General features: G+C 44.0%; 1 protein-coding gene across 8 annotated transcripts in view; it reads left to right on the plus strand.

The window, feature by feature from the left end:
• Positions 1-17,415, plus strand: part of Tnrc6a (trinucleotide repeat containing adaptor 6A) — a 144,369-nt gene extending 126,954 nt beyond the window's left edge. For 4 of the 8 annotated variants that reach the window (XM_036191382.1, XM_036191385.1, XM_036191390.1 and 1 more), the window contains 14 exons: positions 939-1,081; positions 1,469-1,615; positions 1,771-1,908; positions 2,774-2,902; positions 3,359-3,436; positions 3,648-3,855; positions 5,766-5,897; positions 9,009-9,167; positions 9,600-9,740; positions 11,069-11,176; positions 12,304-12,525; positions 13,605-13,675; positions 14,148-14,287; positions 14,684-15,845. In XM_036191382.1, the coding sequence (XP_036047275.1) occupies positions 939-1,081; positions 1,469-1,615; positions 1,771-1,908; positions 2,774-2,902; positions 3,359-3,436; positions 3,648-3,855; positions 5,766-5,897; positions 9,009-9,167; positions 9,600-9,740; positions 11,069-11,176; positions 12,304-12,525; positions 13,605-13,675; positions 14,148-14,287; positions 14,684-15,059 (2,192 nt within the window). In that variant the 3' untranslated portion in view covers positions 15,060-15,845. Of the gene's footprint in view, positions 1-938; positions 1,082-1,468; positions 1,616-1,770; positions 1,909-2,773; positions 2,903-3,358; positions 3,437-3,647; positions 3,856-5,765; positions 5,898-9,008; positions 9,168-9,599; positions 9,741-11,068; positions 11,177-12,303; positions 12,526-13,604; positions 13,676-14,147; positions 14,288-14,683 lie in introns of all 8 variants that reach the window. The other 4 variants (XM_036191407.1, XM_036191422.1, XM_036191394.1 and 1 more) reach the window with 3 other exon arrangements.
• Positions 17,416-18,549: the final 1,134 nt, after the last annotated feature.

The raw sequence follows: 18,549 nt of genomic DNA on the forward strand, positions 1-18,549 counted from the left end.
TTGGTGGGTCACTTGAATGGGGGGTGGTAACATTGAAACCTTGGTAGTGAGTGAATGTTAGGACATAATCAAGTGCTCTCTCCACAGTGATATTTATACCCACCGGGTATATACCGCAGGTAAAAGCAGTGGTGGGCTTGCTTGTGGAGAGGAGAAGAAATGCCAGCCCAGCCAGTGCAATGATTAGGATAAAGCACTGTTGGGTTCTCCAGAGTTTGTTGAACTAGGTAGATAGAGATTGGCAGTGTCCAGCAAAAATAAGAGAGGTCATACTTATGGCAGAGCAGTCAGAGGGTAATCAGTCAGATGGTGGTTTCAAAGTGGGTGGGGATTTTGTTGTTATCTTGTTACTTGCTAATGGAAATTATTTTTATTATAAATCAAGCAGATTAGAGGTGGGAAAATGCTCAGTTGGTTAAAGTTCTTGCTTCACGAACAAGGATTTGGGGTTCATTCCTCAGTAACCACAAAAAATACCATGCATACTGGCATGCACCTGTATTCCCACAGCTAGAGAGGCAGACACAGGAGGGTTCCTGGAGCTGCCTGGCCAGCCAAACTGTCCTAACTGGTGAAGCCAAAGAAAGACCCTATCTTGGGAAAGGGACATTATCTCCAAGAGTGACCACATATACATAAAATGTTAAATAGATAAGAGATGATGTAAGATGTCTGAAGTTGCTAAGAAGTCTTTAAAATGAGAATGTTAGCTGCTTTCTGCTTACCAGTCCCCTTTCAAGTTAATTGGTTCATTAAGATAGTACTGTCTGTTTAAAATACGTAAGGTACAGAATTTATGCAATAGAAATGTAATTTTTACATGTGTTTCTTGAAGCAGAAATTGTTTCATTTTGGAAAGCGAACATTTTGCTTTCTATTTTTCTAGATGAAATAAATTGATTCTCTTCCTACTGATAATAGTTACTTATATTTATTAGGAATGTTACAAGACAAGCGAATGGAGATAGATAAACATAGCCTAAATATTGGTGATTACAATCGAACGGTCGGGAAAGGTCCTGGTTCTCGGCCTCAGATTTCCAAAGAGTCTTCCATGGAGCGCAATCCTTATTTTGATAAGGTACAATCTTTATTTTTTTCTTTTTATTTTTTTAATCTCTGAGACTAATCACCCGTACCCTTAATAACATAATATTTAGGAAAAATGTATGTAATAAAAAATAATAATCAAGTGCCTTTCCCATTAATGGGTTTTTAGTTTATTGTTTTATTTATATCTCAGTTTAGCATAGAGGTTATGTGTTTATTTTCTTCTTAATCCCATGAAATATGTGTTTAGCTCTTTTTATGTGCTCTAGAATTAACACTAATCTGATCTCTTCTGTTTTCTACCTGTTTCCTGTTGGTGCTGGAATGTCATGTGACTTCTCCTCTGTTCCTGCAATGATTTCTCCCTTCTACTTGTTTGCTTGGCTGGTGTTACACATCTTTCTGTCTGTCCAATCAGGATGGCATTGTAGCAGATGAATCCCAAAACATGCAGTTTATGTCCAGTCAAAGCATGAAGCTTCCCCCTTCAAATAGTGCACTACCTAACCAGGCCCTTGGCTCCATAGCAGGGCTGGGTACGCAAAACTTGAATTCTGTTAGACAGGTAAGTCCAGATGTGCATTGTAGGCTTTCTCTTGAATGATCTGTCTTAGTAGTGATGTCTCTTGAATGTGGTTACTGTGTTTAAATGGTAGTATCAAATGATAAGGAGCGTCTTTTCCTGAGGAATCACTTGGTTATTTTGTTGGTTGTTTCTAGAATGGCAATCCCAGTATGTTTGGTGTTGGAAACACAGCAGCACAACCCCGGGGCATGCAGCAGCCTCCAGCACAACCTCTCAGTTCATCTCAGCCTAATCTCCGTGCTCAAGTGCCTCCTCCATTACTCTCCCCTCAGGTAGACAGGCCCCTGCTCCTCTCCTCCATTTTCCTAGGGAAAAACCTTGAATAAGTTTATGTTAAACCTTGAATGAATTTATGTTTGGGAGCTGGAGCGATGGCTACTCTTCCAGAGGACCTAGTTTGATTGCCATCCACATGGCAGCTCCCAGCTGTCTGAAACTCTATTCCTGGGGAATCTGATGGCCTCTTTGGATATCAGGCATGATATGATTAACTGAATACATGTAGGCATAACATTTATACAAATAAACATTAAAATTTATGTTTGAGGGCTGGAGAGATGACGCAGAGGTTAAGAGCATTGGCTGTTCTTCCTGAGGTCCTGAGTTCAATCCCCAGCAACCACATGGTGGCTCACAACCATCTGTAATGAGATCTGGAGCCCTCTTCTGGCCTGCAGATGTACGTGCAGGCAGAACATTGTATACATAATAAATAAATAAATAAATCTAAAAAAAATTTTTTTAAAAAATTTATGTTTGAGATGACTAGTGGGCATCATAATAATTATTGATATCTTGAGGTTGCTAGTGCTGATTAGCTGTTGTTGCACAAGTGTGAGAGGATAAAGAATGGTTGTTTAAATCTAAAATGTACCTTTTTTTCTGTAAAATATCTTGAGAAGGGCAACAGTAAAGTCAAATAGGATGGTTAGGATTTATCTTTTATCATTTTGACCTATTCTAAAAAAGTAGAGTGTGTGAACTGTTTCTTAGTAAGGAAAACACTTTGAATGGCTATAACATTTCATGGAACAGCCCACTACTTTTAACTGCCCAATTGATAATTAAATTGACAATATGCTTAGCTAGTCTGGGATATTTCAGCAACATTATTAACTTAACCATTGTGATCCTAAGGTTCCAGTTTCATTGCTGAAGTATGCACCAAACAACGGTGGCCTGAACCCGCTCTTTGGCCCTCAACAGGTAGCCATGCTGAACCAGCTATCCCAACTAAACCAGCTTTCTCAGATCTCCCAGTTACAGGTAAGTATTTATTGTCTGCTTGGTATGCAGGCACTGCAGTAAACAGAGACATTGTATTCATAGCCTGCATAAAGCTGATAGCCTGCCAGAAAAGATGAAGAGTGAACATATATGAAGTTCAAAATGTTTTCAAGGAATATAGAAAGGGAACCATGACTGGGGGAGGGAGAAAGTTCCCATTGAAGTGAAAGCTGGGTGTTGGGGTGTTTTATTGGTAGAGTTTAGCATATGCAAAGCCCTTCGTTCTGTCCATAGCATTGCAAAAGTTAAATTGGATTAAAGACAGGGTTTTTGCAGAATTTCTGGAAAGTAGGTAACTATTCCAAGGAAGAGGTTTTCTACTTGAGGCAGTACTTGGTTGTGTAGGACAGTTCTGTAGGTCTACTGACCATAGTCATCCTTAGCATTTAGTGTGTAACAGCTAAACAGTGACAACCCTTTTCCATCACCTTTCAGCGATTGTTAGCGCAGCAGCAGAGGGTGCAGAATCCGAGAAGCGTGCCTTCTGCTAACCGACAGCAGCAAGACCAGCAGGTAGAAAAGCCTTCTCCACTGGTTAATGAAAGATTTTTTTTTTTTCAAATTAATGAAATAGGCTTTTTAGTCTGCTGTTTGTCCAGAAGTCATAGTAGCTGTAGAACTTTGATTGGTGTCCTTCCTCCTGAGAAGGAGGTGAGTTCAAAAATAAAGAATGTGCACCTGTAAAGATACACCCTCACAATTTCCTGAATCATTTTGTTTGAAGGGTCGACCTCTTAGTGTACAGCAGCAGATGATGCAACAGTCTCGTCAACTTGATCCCAGCCTGCTGGTGAAGCAGCAGACTCCGCCTTCTCAGCAGCCGCTTCATCAGCCAGCCATGAAGTCCTTCCTTGACAATGTCATGCCCCACACTACACCCGAGCTGCAGAAAGGGCCATCGCCAGTAAATGCTTTCAGCAACTTTCCTATAGGTGAGTTCCTGCTTGGCCACTACACGTGCACCTCCACTGTCTTGCAGCTCTGTTCTCCAGCACAGCGCTGGCCTTGGAGACGCTACTGAGTGGAGAGGAACTGTATTTTCTCCTAGCTTAAGCTCACCTTCATGCTTCAGAGATGGTGTCAATCTGTTCCTGAAAACTACAGTATTTCAGAAAGTTGTAGTCTGTGGAGAGGGACAGACTAAAAGACACACTTGTTTTCAAATGCTGACTGTAGGTATGCAGGGCAGAAGGCAGACGACAGTGTTACTAGGAAGAGACGTGATAAGAGGTGCTGCTTGTAGAACACACTAGGGATAGGCCCCATTGGGTTTGCACTTGGCTTAAGAAAATGGGTATGAGGAAGAATTGTCTCTTGTTTTCTCCTCTATATCACCAGGCTTTTATTCACTAGGAAATTCAAGGCTTGTATGTTTTCTCTTTCCCAGGTTCCTGATTATGTTTTGATTCTTGGCTAAGCATCCCTCATTCATTTTTTTATCTCTCCTCCCACTTGAACAGTGGTTTCATGAAAATGAACCATGTGCTTGTTTCCCCAGCTCTGTTGAAGACCTTAGTTCTCATAGTGTATTGTGGGGCTGTAGACAGCAATTGGAGTATGTGTTGGTCCTGCTAATGAGTCTCTTGGACTGGGAGGTTTCCAATTTATTTCTTCTGATGATACATAATAAACTCTGTGCTAAGGCAAGATCCTTGGGTTTGTTGGCAGAAACAGTTTCTGTGTCAGTTAGCACCATGGCTAATACTACAGAAGGCACTGATGATGAAGGGAAGTGACTCCACTCGACAGATCCGGGCCTGTGGAGAGCAAGTTCAGTGCAGGGTTTCCTTCCAGGTGGCCTTTCTGTTCTGCTTCGTCTCCATAGACACTCTGCTATAGCCTCAGAGCAAAGTGTGGCTCACTGTCCAGTTTCACCAAGTTTTATGGGAACAGAGCCATGTTATTTCTTGAACATAGTATCTGTGACTGTTTTTGCATAGTGACATACAGAAAGTTATGTAGCCCATATATTCTCTAAGCTACCTTTTAAAACTCTATGCAGAATATTTACAAATTCTTAGTCTAATTGATAGATCTAAGAGCAAAAGTTTGGTTATTTTCTGCAAAAATGGAACTGGGTGGGGATGGTTTAAAAGAATTTATTACAGGCCTAATACCAGAATTTAAAACCATTGAATTTCAAACTTGAGAATAAGAACTACTTGGGACTGTGTTTAGATTTTTGTTTCATGACAGAACATTTGAGGGTTCTAGAGCTGATAGTCCCTGGATCACACTTTAAAAACAATGACCTGCTATCAGTTTTCTGACAGCAGAATATAAGACAGAACCGTCTCTCCTTTGTCCAGGAGACTGTCTGAGCAATAAACTGTCTGCAAAGACTCAAATAAATTGTGCCGTCAGCTCTGGGAGTCTCTCTCAGGTGTCATTGCTGGAGTTAGGGACTGTTACTGTTAAATAGTATCTTTTGGCTAGTCAGCCATCTGGAAATTAATCAACTTGAAATCAAATGACAATTGAGAGTGATCATACATTATACATGGCACTCTGGGAAAATGCCTAAACTTGGGGTATAATTACAAACTTTATATGGTCCCCTTAAAACTTTTTTCTCCTATCTGGGAAGTTTTTAAATGATCGAGCTTGTATGGAAGAATAGTTTCCCACCTGTAACAGCACTAGCCTTTGTGGCTTAACACCAGTACTATGGAACATCAGAGTACCTACTGAACCAGGCGCCTGCGATTTGACTGCGCAGTCGCGTTTGTTGAGGGACATTAGGCAGCATTGGGAACAGTAGCTGCAGATGCTTTTTAGAAAGTAGAAATTTGGTAGTGAAAGGAAAATGTCCTGTTTTGTAAGATTTAATTTTTTTTTCAAGGCTTGAACTCAAACTTGAATGTAAATATGGATATGAACAGTATTAAAGAGCCACAGTCAAGACTAAGGAAGTGGACTACAGTGGACAGCATTTCTGTGAACACATCTTTGGATCAAAACTCCAGCAAACATGGTATCAATCATATAGTCTTTGGCTTCTGTTGAAAAAAGAATGTATGGGGCAGTATGGAGGTCATTGCTTAGTTCATGAGTGTGTTTGCCACCAAGTTGGACAACCAGAGTTCAGATCTAAGACCACATGGTAGGAAGAGAGAGCCAACTTTACCAACTTGTCCTGACCTTCACATGCACACTACATGAACATAATGGTGTACATACACAACACATGCACATAAAGTAAATAAATAATAAACCCGCCAGGTAGTGGTGGTACATGCGTTTAATCCCAGCACTCTGGAGGCAGTGGCAGGCATATCTCTGTGAGTTCGAGGCCAGCCTGATATACAGAGAGAGATCCAGGACAGGCACTAAAACTACACAGAGAAATCCTGCCTCAAAAAACAAAACAAAACACAAATAAAACAAACTAACTAATTAATTGACCCAAGTAACACTGAATCATCATCTTCTGTGTATATATTCCAAAGCCAAGTTCATCTTAGACCTTTCCCTTATTGTAAAAGTGTGCTTTGGGTAAGCCAAAGCAAACCTTTTATTCTTAATTTTTGTAAAAACAGCCAGGCATTGTGGCACACACCGGTAGTCCCATATAATGAGCTTAAGGTGGCCAGCCTCCTCTACATAAGAGCCCTTGTCTGAAAAAAACCCACAAAACCAAGCACAGCCTTAAAAATGGAACTTCATCTTAAGTCTTATTTAAGAGACTTTCAAGTAGAAAGCCAATCTACTTCAGTTGTGCTGTGTTACAGATGACGTAGAAGACCAGTCTGAGGGTGCAGGACACATGCATATTTTCTAAACATTCCAGTTTCTTAAAGAATGTTTTTATCTATTCTTTGAGAATAGATGCATTTTGATGATATTCATCCTCCTCCCCAACTCTCTTTCCAGCTCCTCCCCATCTCCCTCCTCCCACCCAACTTCACATTCATTCACATCCTCCCCCATCTTAAACACATGCACCCGAGCATGTGCGTGTGTGCGTGTGTGCGTGTGTGTGTGTGTGTGTATTTAAATAAATAACAACCCAACCATGGGGGCCAGTTTGTGTTGACAGTATTCCTGGAGTGGTTGATGTACCACATGTCACTTCGTTGAAAGAAAACTGACTTTCCCCTGCCTCCCCCCCCCCCCCCCCGACGGCGTCAGTGCCAATAGCTCCTCAGCTAGGAGTGAGACACTTTGTATCCTTGTCCCTTCTTTCAATGCTGGGATTTTATCTGACTTGAACTTTCTGACTTGAACTTGCACAGGTCTTATGCATGCTCTCACAGTCTCTGAATTCATATGTGCCTCTGCCCTGTTGTGTCTAGAAAATAATGTTTCCTTGGAGTCATCCACTGCCTCTGGCTCTTCCAGTCTTTCCGCCCCTTCTGTGTAGACCCCTGAGCCTTGAGGGGAAGACTATGATAAAGACATTCACTTAGGGCTAGCTGGTCATTCAGGTGCATCTTAATTTCAGCGCATCGACCAGTTACGGGTTCAGTGTTACTCACCAGCTACTATAAGAAGCTTCTGTAATAAAGATTGAGCAATACACTGATCTGTGGGTATAGCAGCATGTTCTTAGGAGTTTGTTTATTTCTGGATCTCTTTCCAGAATAATAGTCTCAAGCCTTCTCTTCCCTGCGCACCCCCCTCTCCCACTTTTTTTTTTAAGATTTTTATTATTTATTTATGTATGAGTGCTTTATCTGCATGTACAACTTTATGCCAGAAGAGGGCATCAGATCCCACTAGAGATGGTTGTGAGCCACCATGTGGTTTCTAGGAGTTGAACTTAGGACCTCTGGAAGAGCAGGCAGTGCTCTTAACCACTGAGCCATCTCTCCAGCTCCACCCCCACCCCACCCCCATTTTTAAAGACAGGGTCTTGCTTTGTAGAGCAGCTGGCCTGGAATGCATAGAAATTTGCCTGCCTCTGCTTGCCAAGTGCTAGGATTAAAGGAGTACACTACCACAACCTGGCATTAATTCCCTCCTTGATGATCACTTAGGAGCTATTCCCCCCAGGTGATTGTATTGTCCTTATATTCTATTTTTGAACATTCACAGAGTTTAACTTGGTTTGCTCATAGTATGGCATTAAACTCTTAATACTGCAGTTTTCCGTTGGATCTTACTGTGTGGTGCAGGATGGCTTGGAATTCACAATCTCCATACCTTAGCCTCCCAGTGGTAGGATTATAGGTATATACTGGCATTTATATGTATAATGTGTGTATGTGTATAAATATATAAATCTTGGGTTTGATAATTATCTTTTCAGCAGCTACTTGAAGTTCTTTTAGAAATAATCACATTTAGCTTAGGGTTATTACCTGTTTGTCTTCAAAAGTTAGTGGAATTTCTTGTGCCTTCCTAGGACTTTTCTGGGCACCTAGAACATACAGATGAATAAGTATTTGTGGACACACAGTTGAACCTGTGTATTACAGAGGTTTCTGCACACACTTGCCCTAGAGAAGCTCATTTCTTAGCCCAAGGAAACCTGTGGATCCCCATGAGTACAGTATAATAGGCATTGGGAGCACATGGTGCTCCATAGCAATGCCTGGAGTGCTGAGTCTAAAGAGACTATATGAAGAGAACAGTCTGTGAGGTCTGGATCAAGCCAGAACGGAGGCAGAGGCAGAGGAGTAGATATGGAGTAAAATTTGTAGGCCATAATGAGGTGGGGTTGGACAGACAGTGCAGTTTCCATTTGGTGAAGAGGACCTCAGTCTATGTTGGACAACTCATAGCTGACTTTAACTCCAGCCCCAGGAAATCAGACACACTCTTCTGGCCTCCATAAACACATACACACACAAATAGAAACTTAAAATCAGTAGAGATAGAGGTCTAGCACTCAGGAGAAAAGTTTTGTCTTCATTAGAATGAAGTCATAAGCAGGGGGCACACAGGAAGGAAACACCAGGAAGAACCCTGGAGCCTCGGTGCTTCACCCCTCTTCATGGAGTGTGTCCAGATCCCACCGTGCTGTCTGTCACAGAGCAGAGTGCTCCTCTTCTCTTGCATCTTCACATAATAAACTGCACGGCTTGGCACCTGCACTCCTAATGAGAAGCTTGCTTACATTTCACTGTGTTTTTCTTTGTAGGTGCTATTTCAAGTGGTTTTAGGCTGGAAGAATCTCCATTTGTTCCCTATGACTTTATGAATAGCAGTACTTCACCAGCCAGTCCTCCAGGTTCAATAGGAGATGGCTGGCCACGTGCCAAATCGCCTAACGGCTCTAGCAGTGTTAACTGGCCACCAGGTAAGATGCCCGCTCATAGCCTCTCTGTGGTGTCTGGCCTCCCCAGTGGTTTAACCTGGCCATGTGATCGGAAGTGCAGACATGATGCAGTAAGAAAGCAAGCATGACGTCGGGTCATCGTCTGCATGTTCCAAGGAGTGAGAGTCTCACCCAAACCCCTAGTCAGTGGTTGCTGTCTGGCTGTGCCAAAGGAGTCACTGGACACTGAGGCTCACTGGAAATGCATCTCTGGCCTGCCTGAGTTGCTGTAATGCTGTAAAGATAGAAACTTAGATGATTTCTCTTGTATAAATGAGCAAGTTTATATAGGGGTATATAATCCTGTTACCTGCCTGGCCTTTTAGAAGGTGTCACATAGGATTTAGGAATGAATGTTTGGCTTTTTAGTTTAGATTTTAAAGCCATGCACTAATTTTGAATTTCCATTTGCAGAATTTCGCCCTGGTGAACCATGGAAAGGTTATCCAAACATTGACCCTGAAACTGACCCTTACGTCACTCCTGGCAGTGTGATTAACAGTCTTTCGATTAATACTGTGCGGGAAGTTGATCACCTCAGGGACAGGAACAGTGGTACGTATGTAGGGCATGAGTTGGTGTCGGCGTATTGTGCAACAGCATGGGTAAGAACATCTCGAGGTGGCTGGTGAGACTTTAACTGGGGTTCCTTCCATCCCTCACATCCACGGGAATTGGGACATCAAAACGCAGCTAACTGTGGCCGCTTGTAAAGTGAGGAGGAGGAGTTCTGGCTTGAGTAAATGAACACCGAGGACCTGCAAGCATTTACTTCTTGTCAGCAACTGCCAAGTATACAGTTAATTTATACTCAACAGTGTTGACCTGCTTTCCTCAGGAGAAACAGCCCGGGCTTTCAAGGCTTCAAAGAGTGAAACTCATACGTATTTTCTAAAGGGCTGTTAGGTGTTACCCTGTAACTCCCACGGGGCTGTTTTTTACCTTAGGCATATGTGGATATTTTATCCATTATTTTGCACTAGAAGAAAAATTAATGAGATGAATTACTAAAACACTAAAATGATTGAAAACTTATAATGTATTCTCCTTTCTGTCCCTTTTAGTAATTTACAAAGAAAATGTAAAAGAGCCAGTAGTTTATACTAATATGTAATTTATTAAGGTAGCAAGTGTTTGCCACATCATAGTGCTAAGTGAAGAATCCTGTTATTCTGAAACAGCAGGATCTACCAAACAGCTGTTGGAGAGGTTGTGAGAGCCAGTTCAGCAAATGAGAGTGAGGCCCAAGGCTAAAGGGAGTTACAGAAGAATTTGTTGCTTATAGAAACTGCTTCTTTGTGGATAGAATGTTCTGAAAGTTGAGAGGAAAGATTAAATTTAATATTAAAGGAAGAACCACCATTAAAAGTTCAGAGTTGAAGGGTCCATGTATCGAAATGGGGTGTGGAATGGTTGCTGTGGGAGGTTAGTCGGGGGACTGTCCTAGTGACCAGGTGATGGTCAGATCTAAAGCTAAGAAGGAAGAGGATGTGTTGGCCATGGGAAGGAAGACTACAGAGCCCAGATACGGAGAAGGCTGAAGGCCTGGCTTTTAGGTCATGTGGGACAGGGTGCTTTGGTGGCCTGCCTTGCCAGTAGAAAGTCATTGCTGGTTCAGAGTTAGGAACTAAGAACAGCTCTTCAGTGCCCAGTGCTGGAAGGAGATCTTGGGTCTCTTGGCCGTTGTTCCATTCCTGGGGAGCAAGAAGGAAATCCTGTTTTGAGCCAGGACAGAAACAGTCATTAGGAAGGAAGCTGCTGTTTTGGGCCCCATCCTTACTTAATCCAAGTCTTCTTGGATACTATCTTGGGACATGCTGTGACCCTGCAACTTCCCAGACACCATGTCCTGCTCTGGTAGCTAATTCGACTCTCTTCTGCAGGGTCATCCTCATCCTTGAACACCACGCTGCCTTCAACTAGTGCCTGGTCATCCATTCGTGCCTCCAACTACAATGTTCCCCTCAGCAGTACAGCACAAAGCACTTCAGGTGGGCCTCTCAGGAACAGCCTGGTTGTTGTTTTTCTTCTATTGTCTTTTCAGGGGGCTGGGGATTCTTTTCCCTTTAAATCTGCTGTTCAGCAGTCATATAAAACACTTTACATCTGCCACACATCTCTGTGATAAAATACAGCTTAATCCAAAGCATCTGCATTCATTTATTTAATTTTCAATCCTTCACAGACTAATAATTGTGCAAAATGCAAAAAATAGGAATTTATAAACTGCCAGAATGGGTGTGCCCTGGACAGTTAGGCCTCTGCAGTGAGCTAGGTGGCTGTGGCCCTGGGTTTCAGTATGCATCTGCTGCTGTTCAAGTAAACTGCTGTGGCCAGGCTTCCTGTAGCCATGCTTGGAGGAGCCTTTGGCCTGACCACCATGCACTCTGCAGTAACTCAGGTGTGAATGCTCAGCAGTTGATAGAGTTTCCCACTCCTTTCTCTCCCCCGTCTTTCAGTGTTGTTTTGGCAGTTCTCTCTGCTCCGTCACTGCACCCCACCCCCTTAGCACTGCCCTGAGCCAGCAAGAGTGGGCAAGAATCCATTGCCCCTTTTCATTCTGCTGTTTGTAAGCTAGAAAAGGCCTGGGTTTGCATCCTAGCTGTGCTGATCATTTACCTTGCTGATCTTGGCTCTGTTGTCAGGGTGGGACATTAACAGCCTAGCACCCCACAAGCAGCCAGTGAGCGTCTGCCAGTTCACCTTCCTGAATTGGGGTAACTGCTGTAGTTTTTCTCTCATGAGGAAATGATGAACGTAAAATATATCTGCTGCCTTGTCTCTCTCTTGAGTAGCCCAGTTGGCCTAGGAGTCCATCTTATAGTCTGTGTTATGGTCTCAGAGAGCAGTTCAGATGAGGGTGTGTAGGTCCTGAGAGAGTAGGTGCTGCCTTTGGGCTTTTGGTTTTTTTCCTTTAGGCCTTTAGTTGCATTTAGGTTTTTTGTTTTTGTTTTTTGTTTTTTTTTGTTTTTTTTTTTTTTTTTTTTGATAGTTTCCATTTGTTTGACTCACCTTTCATGGGACAGTGGATGTTATTGTGTAAATTTTTTTTTTCTAACATTATTCCACCTTCTTCAATTTCTCTTATTTTCTTTTTTCCCCTTTTGCCTTTGAATAGCCAGAAATAGTGATTCCAAATTGACGTGGTCTCCTGGTTCAGTTACAAACACCTCTCTGGCTCATGAGCTGTGGAAAGTCCCTTTGCCACCTAAAAACATCACTGCTCCATCCCGCCCACCTCCAGGGCTGACTGGTCAGAAGCCACCCTTGTCTACGTGGGATAATTCTCCCCTTCGTGTAGGTGGAGGATGGGGAAATTCTGATGCCAGATACACCCCAGGTAGGACACTAGCTGTGTGCTTGATTGCGGGCTGCTTGCTGAGTGCTGGCTGACGATGTCAGCTCTCCCGTTTAACATGGCCAACACTGTCAGCTGGGGGTCACCCTGCAAAGGTGGGGTGAGCTTGATCAGGATTCCTAGTTCATTGCCATATTTTACAATTTTCTCATCTTGAGGAGTCTTGACTGGTTTCCTTAAGAATGTTTACCCAAACTTGTGTGGTGGTCATGCCTGAAATCTTAACACAAGCGGAATGAGAGCAGTAAGTATGAGGAAGTTGATATCATCTGTACATGAGATCCTGTCTAAATAAATAAGAACGCTTACCCAAAGATACTTCAGTCAATAGTCATGTTAGTAGGGTCGTCATCTTTTTCAGAAGTTCCTTGGGAAGGCATCTTAAAAGTCTGTTGGTTTCCTGCTCATGGCAGGCTTGCAGAGCAAGACTGTTGGAGAGACCATATGGAGGACAGCCCAGCTGAGCCTTGGAGAGTGGGTTTGTTTGGGTAGTGCTTGGCCTATCCCAAGAATGACCGTGAAGTTTACTGGTTAAGCAGACATTTGAGAATGGAAGGAGGTGCTATTGATCCTTAAGCAGACATAGGTCAGATTATCCCAGGAACTACAGTGGCATAATTGTGAAGTACCTGTGAGTAGTCACGGGGCAGGTGGTTTTTGAGAGAAGAGAAGTGGTTCCATGGGGCCATGCAGGAAGGCTGGATGGGGGACGCCCAGGGTAACCCAGACAATCAACACCTTAGGGTACATGCAGGGAAGCTTCCCTGAGGCCAGCTCCCCTAGGAGCAACATTTAGAAGAAATGATGCCGTAGAGGTGGAGCGTTATGGCTTATCTGCCTCCCAAAGAGAGCCACCTGCAGCAGGGGTCGGTGCCTGGTCCAGGCTGGAGTGAACTGATGTCCCACGCCTATTTGTTACACTAGGGAAAGGAGGCAAAAGAGATGGGAGTCTTGATTCCTGAGGACTGGAAGGACACTGTCATTTGACTGGACTGTGTTTGTCCTCCACAGTCCCTCCGGACACAGTGGTAGAACGCTAACTGTCCTTCTTCTTTGTTTAGGTTCCAGCTGGGGTGAGAGCAGCTCAGGGAGAGTAACGAATTGGCTTGTTTTGAAAAACCTCACACCTCAGGTAAGGGGCTGCTGCTTCCTGTACACGGCGGGCAAGGGAGCACAGGAACACTTACTTGGCTGTTCCAGGACAGGCCGGTCAGTGGGCCTCATGCTCTTTTATTTAGGGGAGCCACGAAAACACAAATGCCTCCATCATCTCACCCAATGCGGACTGTGGTGCTGGCCTGGGGTTTGCAGGCATGTGTCTGTGGGATTGTACTGCACCTCCAAAAACCTTGGTCTGCCCTTTTATCTCTGGGCATTTTCTTAGCCCCTGGGCTACCTCCCACTCCCCTAGAGAGCAGTGCCTTCAGGTCCTGTTCTGGAGCAGGGGAAGAAAAGACACGAAACCACACCACGTGTGGTGGCTCATCACGTAGCTCTAGGCCCAGTGGACGTAAGAAAGGGGTCCTGAACCTGGCACGAAAAGGACCAGGGTACCTCCTGATGGCCTTTACAATGGAGCCCTAACCTCAGCCTGTTCTGTCTAGATTGACGGCTCAACTCTGCGCACCCTGTGCATGCAGCATGGCCCACTGATTACATTCCATCTGAACCTCCCACATGGAAATGCTCTGGTCCGTTACAGTTCAAAAGAAGAGGTGGTGAAGGCACAAAAGTCTCTGCACATGTAAGTTGCCAAGACTCCTGTTGGGGAAGGTCTGGGGGAGCCGTAAGGAGAAGCCCAGCCCGGGACCCCTGTAGAGACCTGGTGGCCCTGGAGAGCCTTAAGAGGAGGGATTGTCTGAGCCCAGGAGTTGGAGGCCAGTCCAGGAAATAGAAGACCCCCAGATAAATGGAAACAAAATCTTTTAAGTGGAGAACTAACTGCTTGTGTTGCCTGCAGGAAACAGACCTGGTTTAGACACCTCATGACTCTTTCCAGGATGCTCACTGTGGGCATGGGGCAATCCAGGCTCCTTCTGTGCCTCCTTGGTTTTTTCTCAGAGCAGGCCCCACTGCTAATTGAGCTTGTGAAGCCATGCAGCAGCCAGACAACCTTCTCATGTTGTGCCCTCTCCTCTAGGTGTGTGCTGGGGAACACTACTATTCTCGCTGAGTTTGCCAGTGAAGAGGAGATCAGTCGCTTCTTTGCACAAAGTCAGTCTCTGACCCCTTCTCCTGGCTGGCAGTCTCTCGGGTCCAGCCAGAGCCGGCTGGGCTCCCTCGACTGTTCCCACTCATTCTCCAGCCGGACCGATCTCAATCACTGGAATGGTGCTGGGCTGTCGGGAACTAACTGTGGAGACCTTCACGGCACTTCCCTCTGGGGGACCCCACATTATTCCACAAGCCTGTGGGGTCCCCCAAGCAGCAGCGACCCCCGGGGAATTAGCAGCCCATCCCCCATTAATGCTTTTCTTTCTGTTGACCACCTGGGTGGGGGTGGAGAGTCCATGTAACCGCATAGGTATAGACGCAAACTGTGACCTCAAGGTAAGAAGGGAAGGAGTACTAAGTCAGGCTCGCCGCCTGCAGCCAGGGCCACCTGTGGGAACAGCTATTTTTCTGCACATTTTCCACTTTGTTTTCCCCAGAACATATCAGTTTGAATACTTGAATCATGCAGGCCAATATTATAATGTGAAAGGGTATCTATCTATTTACACTCCCAAATAGCGCCATACAGCTAACCGTGTGGAATGAGCTCACTTGTGTATTCATCATGTTTAGCCTTCGGATTCCTCCTTTCCTTCATTTCCACCCCCATCCCCACCTTTTATTTTTATTTGTATTTTTTTGCAAAACCGTTTTTTGGGCTGATGTATGAGCTTTTACCTTTGCACTGAGTGATGTTCTCTCCGTCTAAGTGGCAGTATGGGGGGGCAGCTGTTCCAGTGTAAATGTTTACTCAAGGATGTTCTTAAGGCGAGCGCTCTCTACTATGCCTCATGTTGCCTACCTTATTGTGGTATCGTGGAGTTTAGAAGATCAAGTTAAGATACTGACGTAGGATTCTTAATGAAAGTATTGCACCAGTTTTTCATGTTGTAAAACTAAAGAATTTTCGCTCTACAGTTTGAGAAACTGTGGCCACCGCTGTGACCTGCAGCCCGCCTGCTGCCCAGGACGGGCCCTGCACTTTGAACAGGCTTTCCATGTTGTTTTGAAGGTTCCCACGGTGAACCTTCTTGTTTACAGATTTTTTGTTTGTTTTTTGAGAAAAAAAAAATGTTTACTCTTCCATCATTTAAAAAAAATTTAAAAGACAAAAAAAAAAAAAAAAAAAAGAGGAGGGTGGTTTAAAAGACGCTTTCTATCTCTGGGAAAAAGAGCAGCATTTGGCCATGTTCTTCTGTTTTCTATCCCTGTCCTAAATCAAAGAGCATGGTTCTCAGGAAACCAGTTCCCCGTCAAAAATCTTGTAGTTTCTTATAGGAAAAAAGAAAACCCCAACTTTTAGCACTGATATTACGTATTGCTCTGTTCAAGAATTTTCTCTGCCAAAAAAAGAAAAAGAAAAAGAAAAAAAAAAAGAAAACAAACCGCTTTGAGCTGGAGTTGCCGTCTGCTTTCAGATGCTGTCCCTTATTAGTGAGTGATGATGGTTTGCTGATAATCGCTAGGTGACTTTTTGTAACCCCGTCAGTGGCTCTCATGTCTCTGCTCTCTCGTGACCGTGTTCATGTTTAACTGTTGTACCTTAAAGCCGAGATCAGTAACTATGCATACTGTAACCAAGACATTGGGCTTACAGAGTTGTTTGTTGTATAAAAAATTTTAAATGTTGTTGCAAACTAACGAGTTACACCATTTTAAAAGTTCTTTCTTCCCCAGCTCCTGTTCTTTGCCCACAAATGGTATTATAATGCTTGCTTAGTCAAAGAAGAGAGACTAAACAAGGGTAAACTTTTAACAGTACAGAATATGCCATCATTTCATTGCCTTGATTCTAACTGTTTGTGTCCTAAGATGCAAAAGAGGTCAGTGGCTTTTAACTGTTTACAAATAGGATGTGATTGTAAATGTACAGTTTGTTTGTGTTTGAATTATGAAATCTTCAGATAATAAACCATGACTTTTTTGGCTGCTCAACATTAATTGTCTCTTTTTTGTGAATTTATTTGTAGGCTCTTTTTTATAATGAAAGTTACAAAGTTGCTGCACATGAGGGTTCTCTCATAGAGCAGCAGATTAAAAATCTAAGCAAATATTTGAACATTTTACCTGAACTTCTCCACAATCACCCTGAGATAATGTGAGAACAGTGGAAGCTGTAGCTTGCTCCCTCCTCCCCCGAGCATCTTTGGGATCTTGTTGCTCAAAGCTCTTCTGTGGCTTCACCTTCCCCACCATCTGTGCCCATCTCAAGCCTCAGCGGGACCATTCGGAACATGAAGCTTAGTGGCCTGACAGCCTCCTAGTGTTAACCTCTCATACCTCTCACACAGTGGGGATGCCACCGACGTGCCCCTTGCTCCTCACTGCAGGAGCTCTAGGGCAGAACTGTGTCTGTATTCCAGTGTATGACTTCAAATCACGCTCCAGCTTGCCAGCTGTAAGCTAAGGCGGACACCGTAACCTAAGCAAATGTTCAATGCGTTCGGTGTGTATTGACGTCCATACTGGTTTTTCCAAAAACCAAAGGTAGCTTTGAAAAACCATGTGTGGAGATATATGGAACGTTAAGCTGAGTGACCTTTTGGGGCTTTGAGTAGTATATAACTGACTTCATAACTTCGTTAATTGTATTGTTAAAAGTGTTTGGGAGTTTTTTGCGCTTGTTATGTGGAAATAAAGTGTTTGATTTAAAAAGAATTCAGTGGTTTTGATATTTACCTCTTTCTTAATAACTGCTCTATTCCCTTGTCATTCTTGAGCCATTCAGAAGCCCTCCCAGTTACCAGTACCTCATTCTTGGCCATCACTGCCCACAACCAATCTGACAGACCTCAAGCTCCTTGTGGCCTTTGGGAGTCAGCTTAAACTTAGACGGTGCTCAGGCCTGGTAGAGGGCTGTGCTCTCAGCTCCACCCGCCCACACCTGCCATGCAGCCTCCTCCCAACATGACAGATCTTCCTCACACAAGGCCACTTCCCCTTGCTTATTTGTCCCCAGCAAAGCAGTCCCCTCCCCCCTCTGCATGCTGCAGAACCAAAATTCATTGCTGCTCGTTGAGCAGATACCAGATCAGACCCCCAAGCATCCACTGAGCTCGCCTGTAACCTTCCTTGTCATGTGTCACAGCGATTGTTGACACTGGAAGGCAACAGAAGCAGAATGAGACCCTGGCGGGTCGGTAAGCAAGTGATATGAAGATAAGTTTGTGCCTCTGATAACTAGTGGAGCTGGTGCTGAGCAAGGCTGGTGACATACAGCTGCTGATGCTCAGCAAAGTTCCACAGTGTTCTTGCTAATTTCTAGATTTGGGACATTAAGGTTCTAGCTTCTTAGAACTAGAACCCAAACAAACCAGAGAGGACCTACCATGACTAGAGTTTTGGTCCCAATGGGACTCTGGGTAGCATCTAGGAGGAGGGTCAGTGGGAGGGAGAGTTGCTGTGTATGAGGGATTCTGTCCATGTAAGGCACTGTATATACATGCTCTCACTCCTGAGTGCAGCTGCTCAGCCTCAGAACTGCTCTAGAGAGCGGTGTTTCTCGGATTGTCCCCCAGCACCTCTGCACATGTGTTCCTCCATCACTCTATCCTCACAAGACATGTCTCTTACATGACATGGGCCCTAGGCAACTGGCCTCAAGTCCTTGTGGGTGCACAGCATGCACTTTACCCACCCCAGCCATGGTTAAGCTTAAATTTTGAGTTCAGCTGCATACAGATGTTAGTTAGATTCTGCTGTTTTCATCTGAAAATCCTGCTTTGAGTAGGCAGTTACACTGCATTCTTTCAAAAAGCCCCTGAAGACACTGGAGTGGGGTACTGTTGGGAC

The sequence above is a fragment of the Onychomys torridus genome, chromosome 1 (assembly GCF_903995425.1).
Source record: "Onychomys torridus chromosome 1, mOncTor1.1, whole genome shotgun sequence".
NCBI classification, from domain to species: domain Eukaryota; kingdom Metazoa; phylum Chordata; class Mammalia; order Rodentia; family Cricetidae; genus Onychomys; species Onychomys torridus.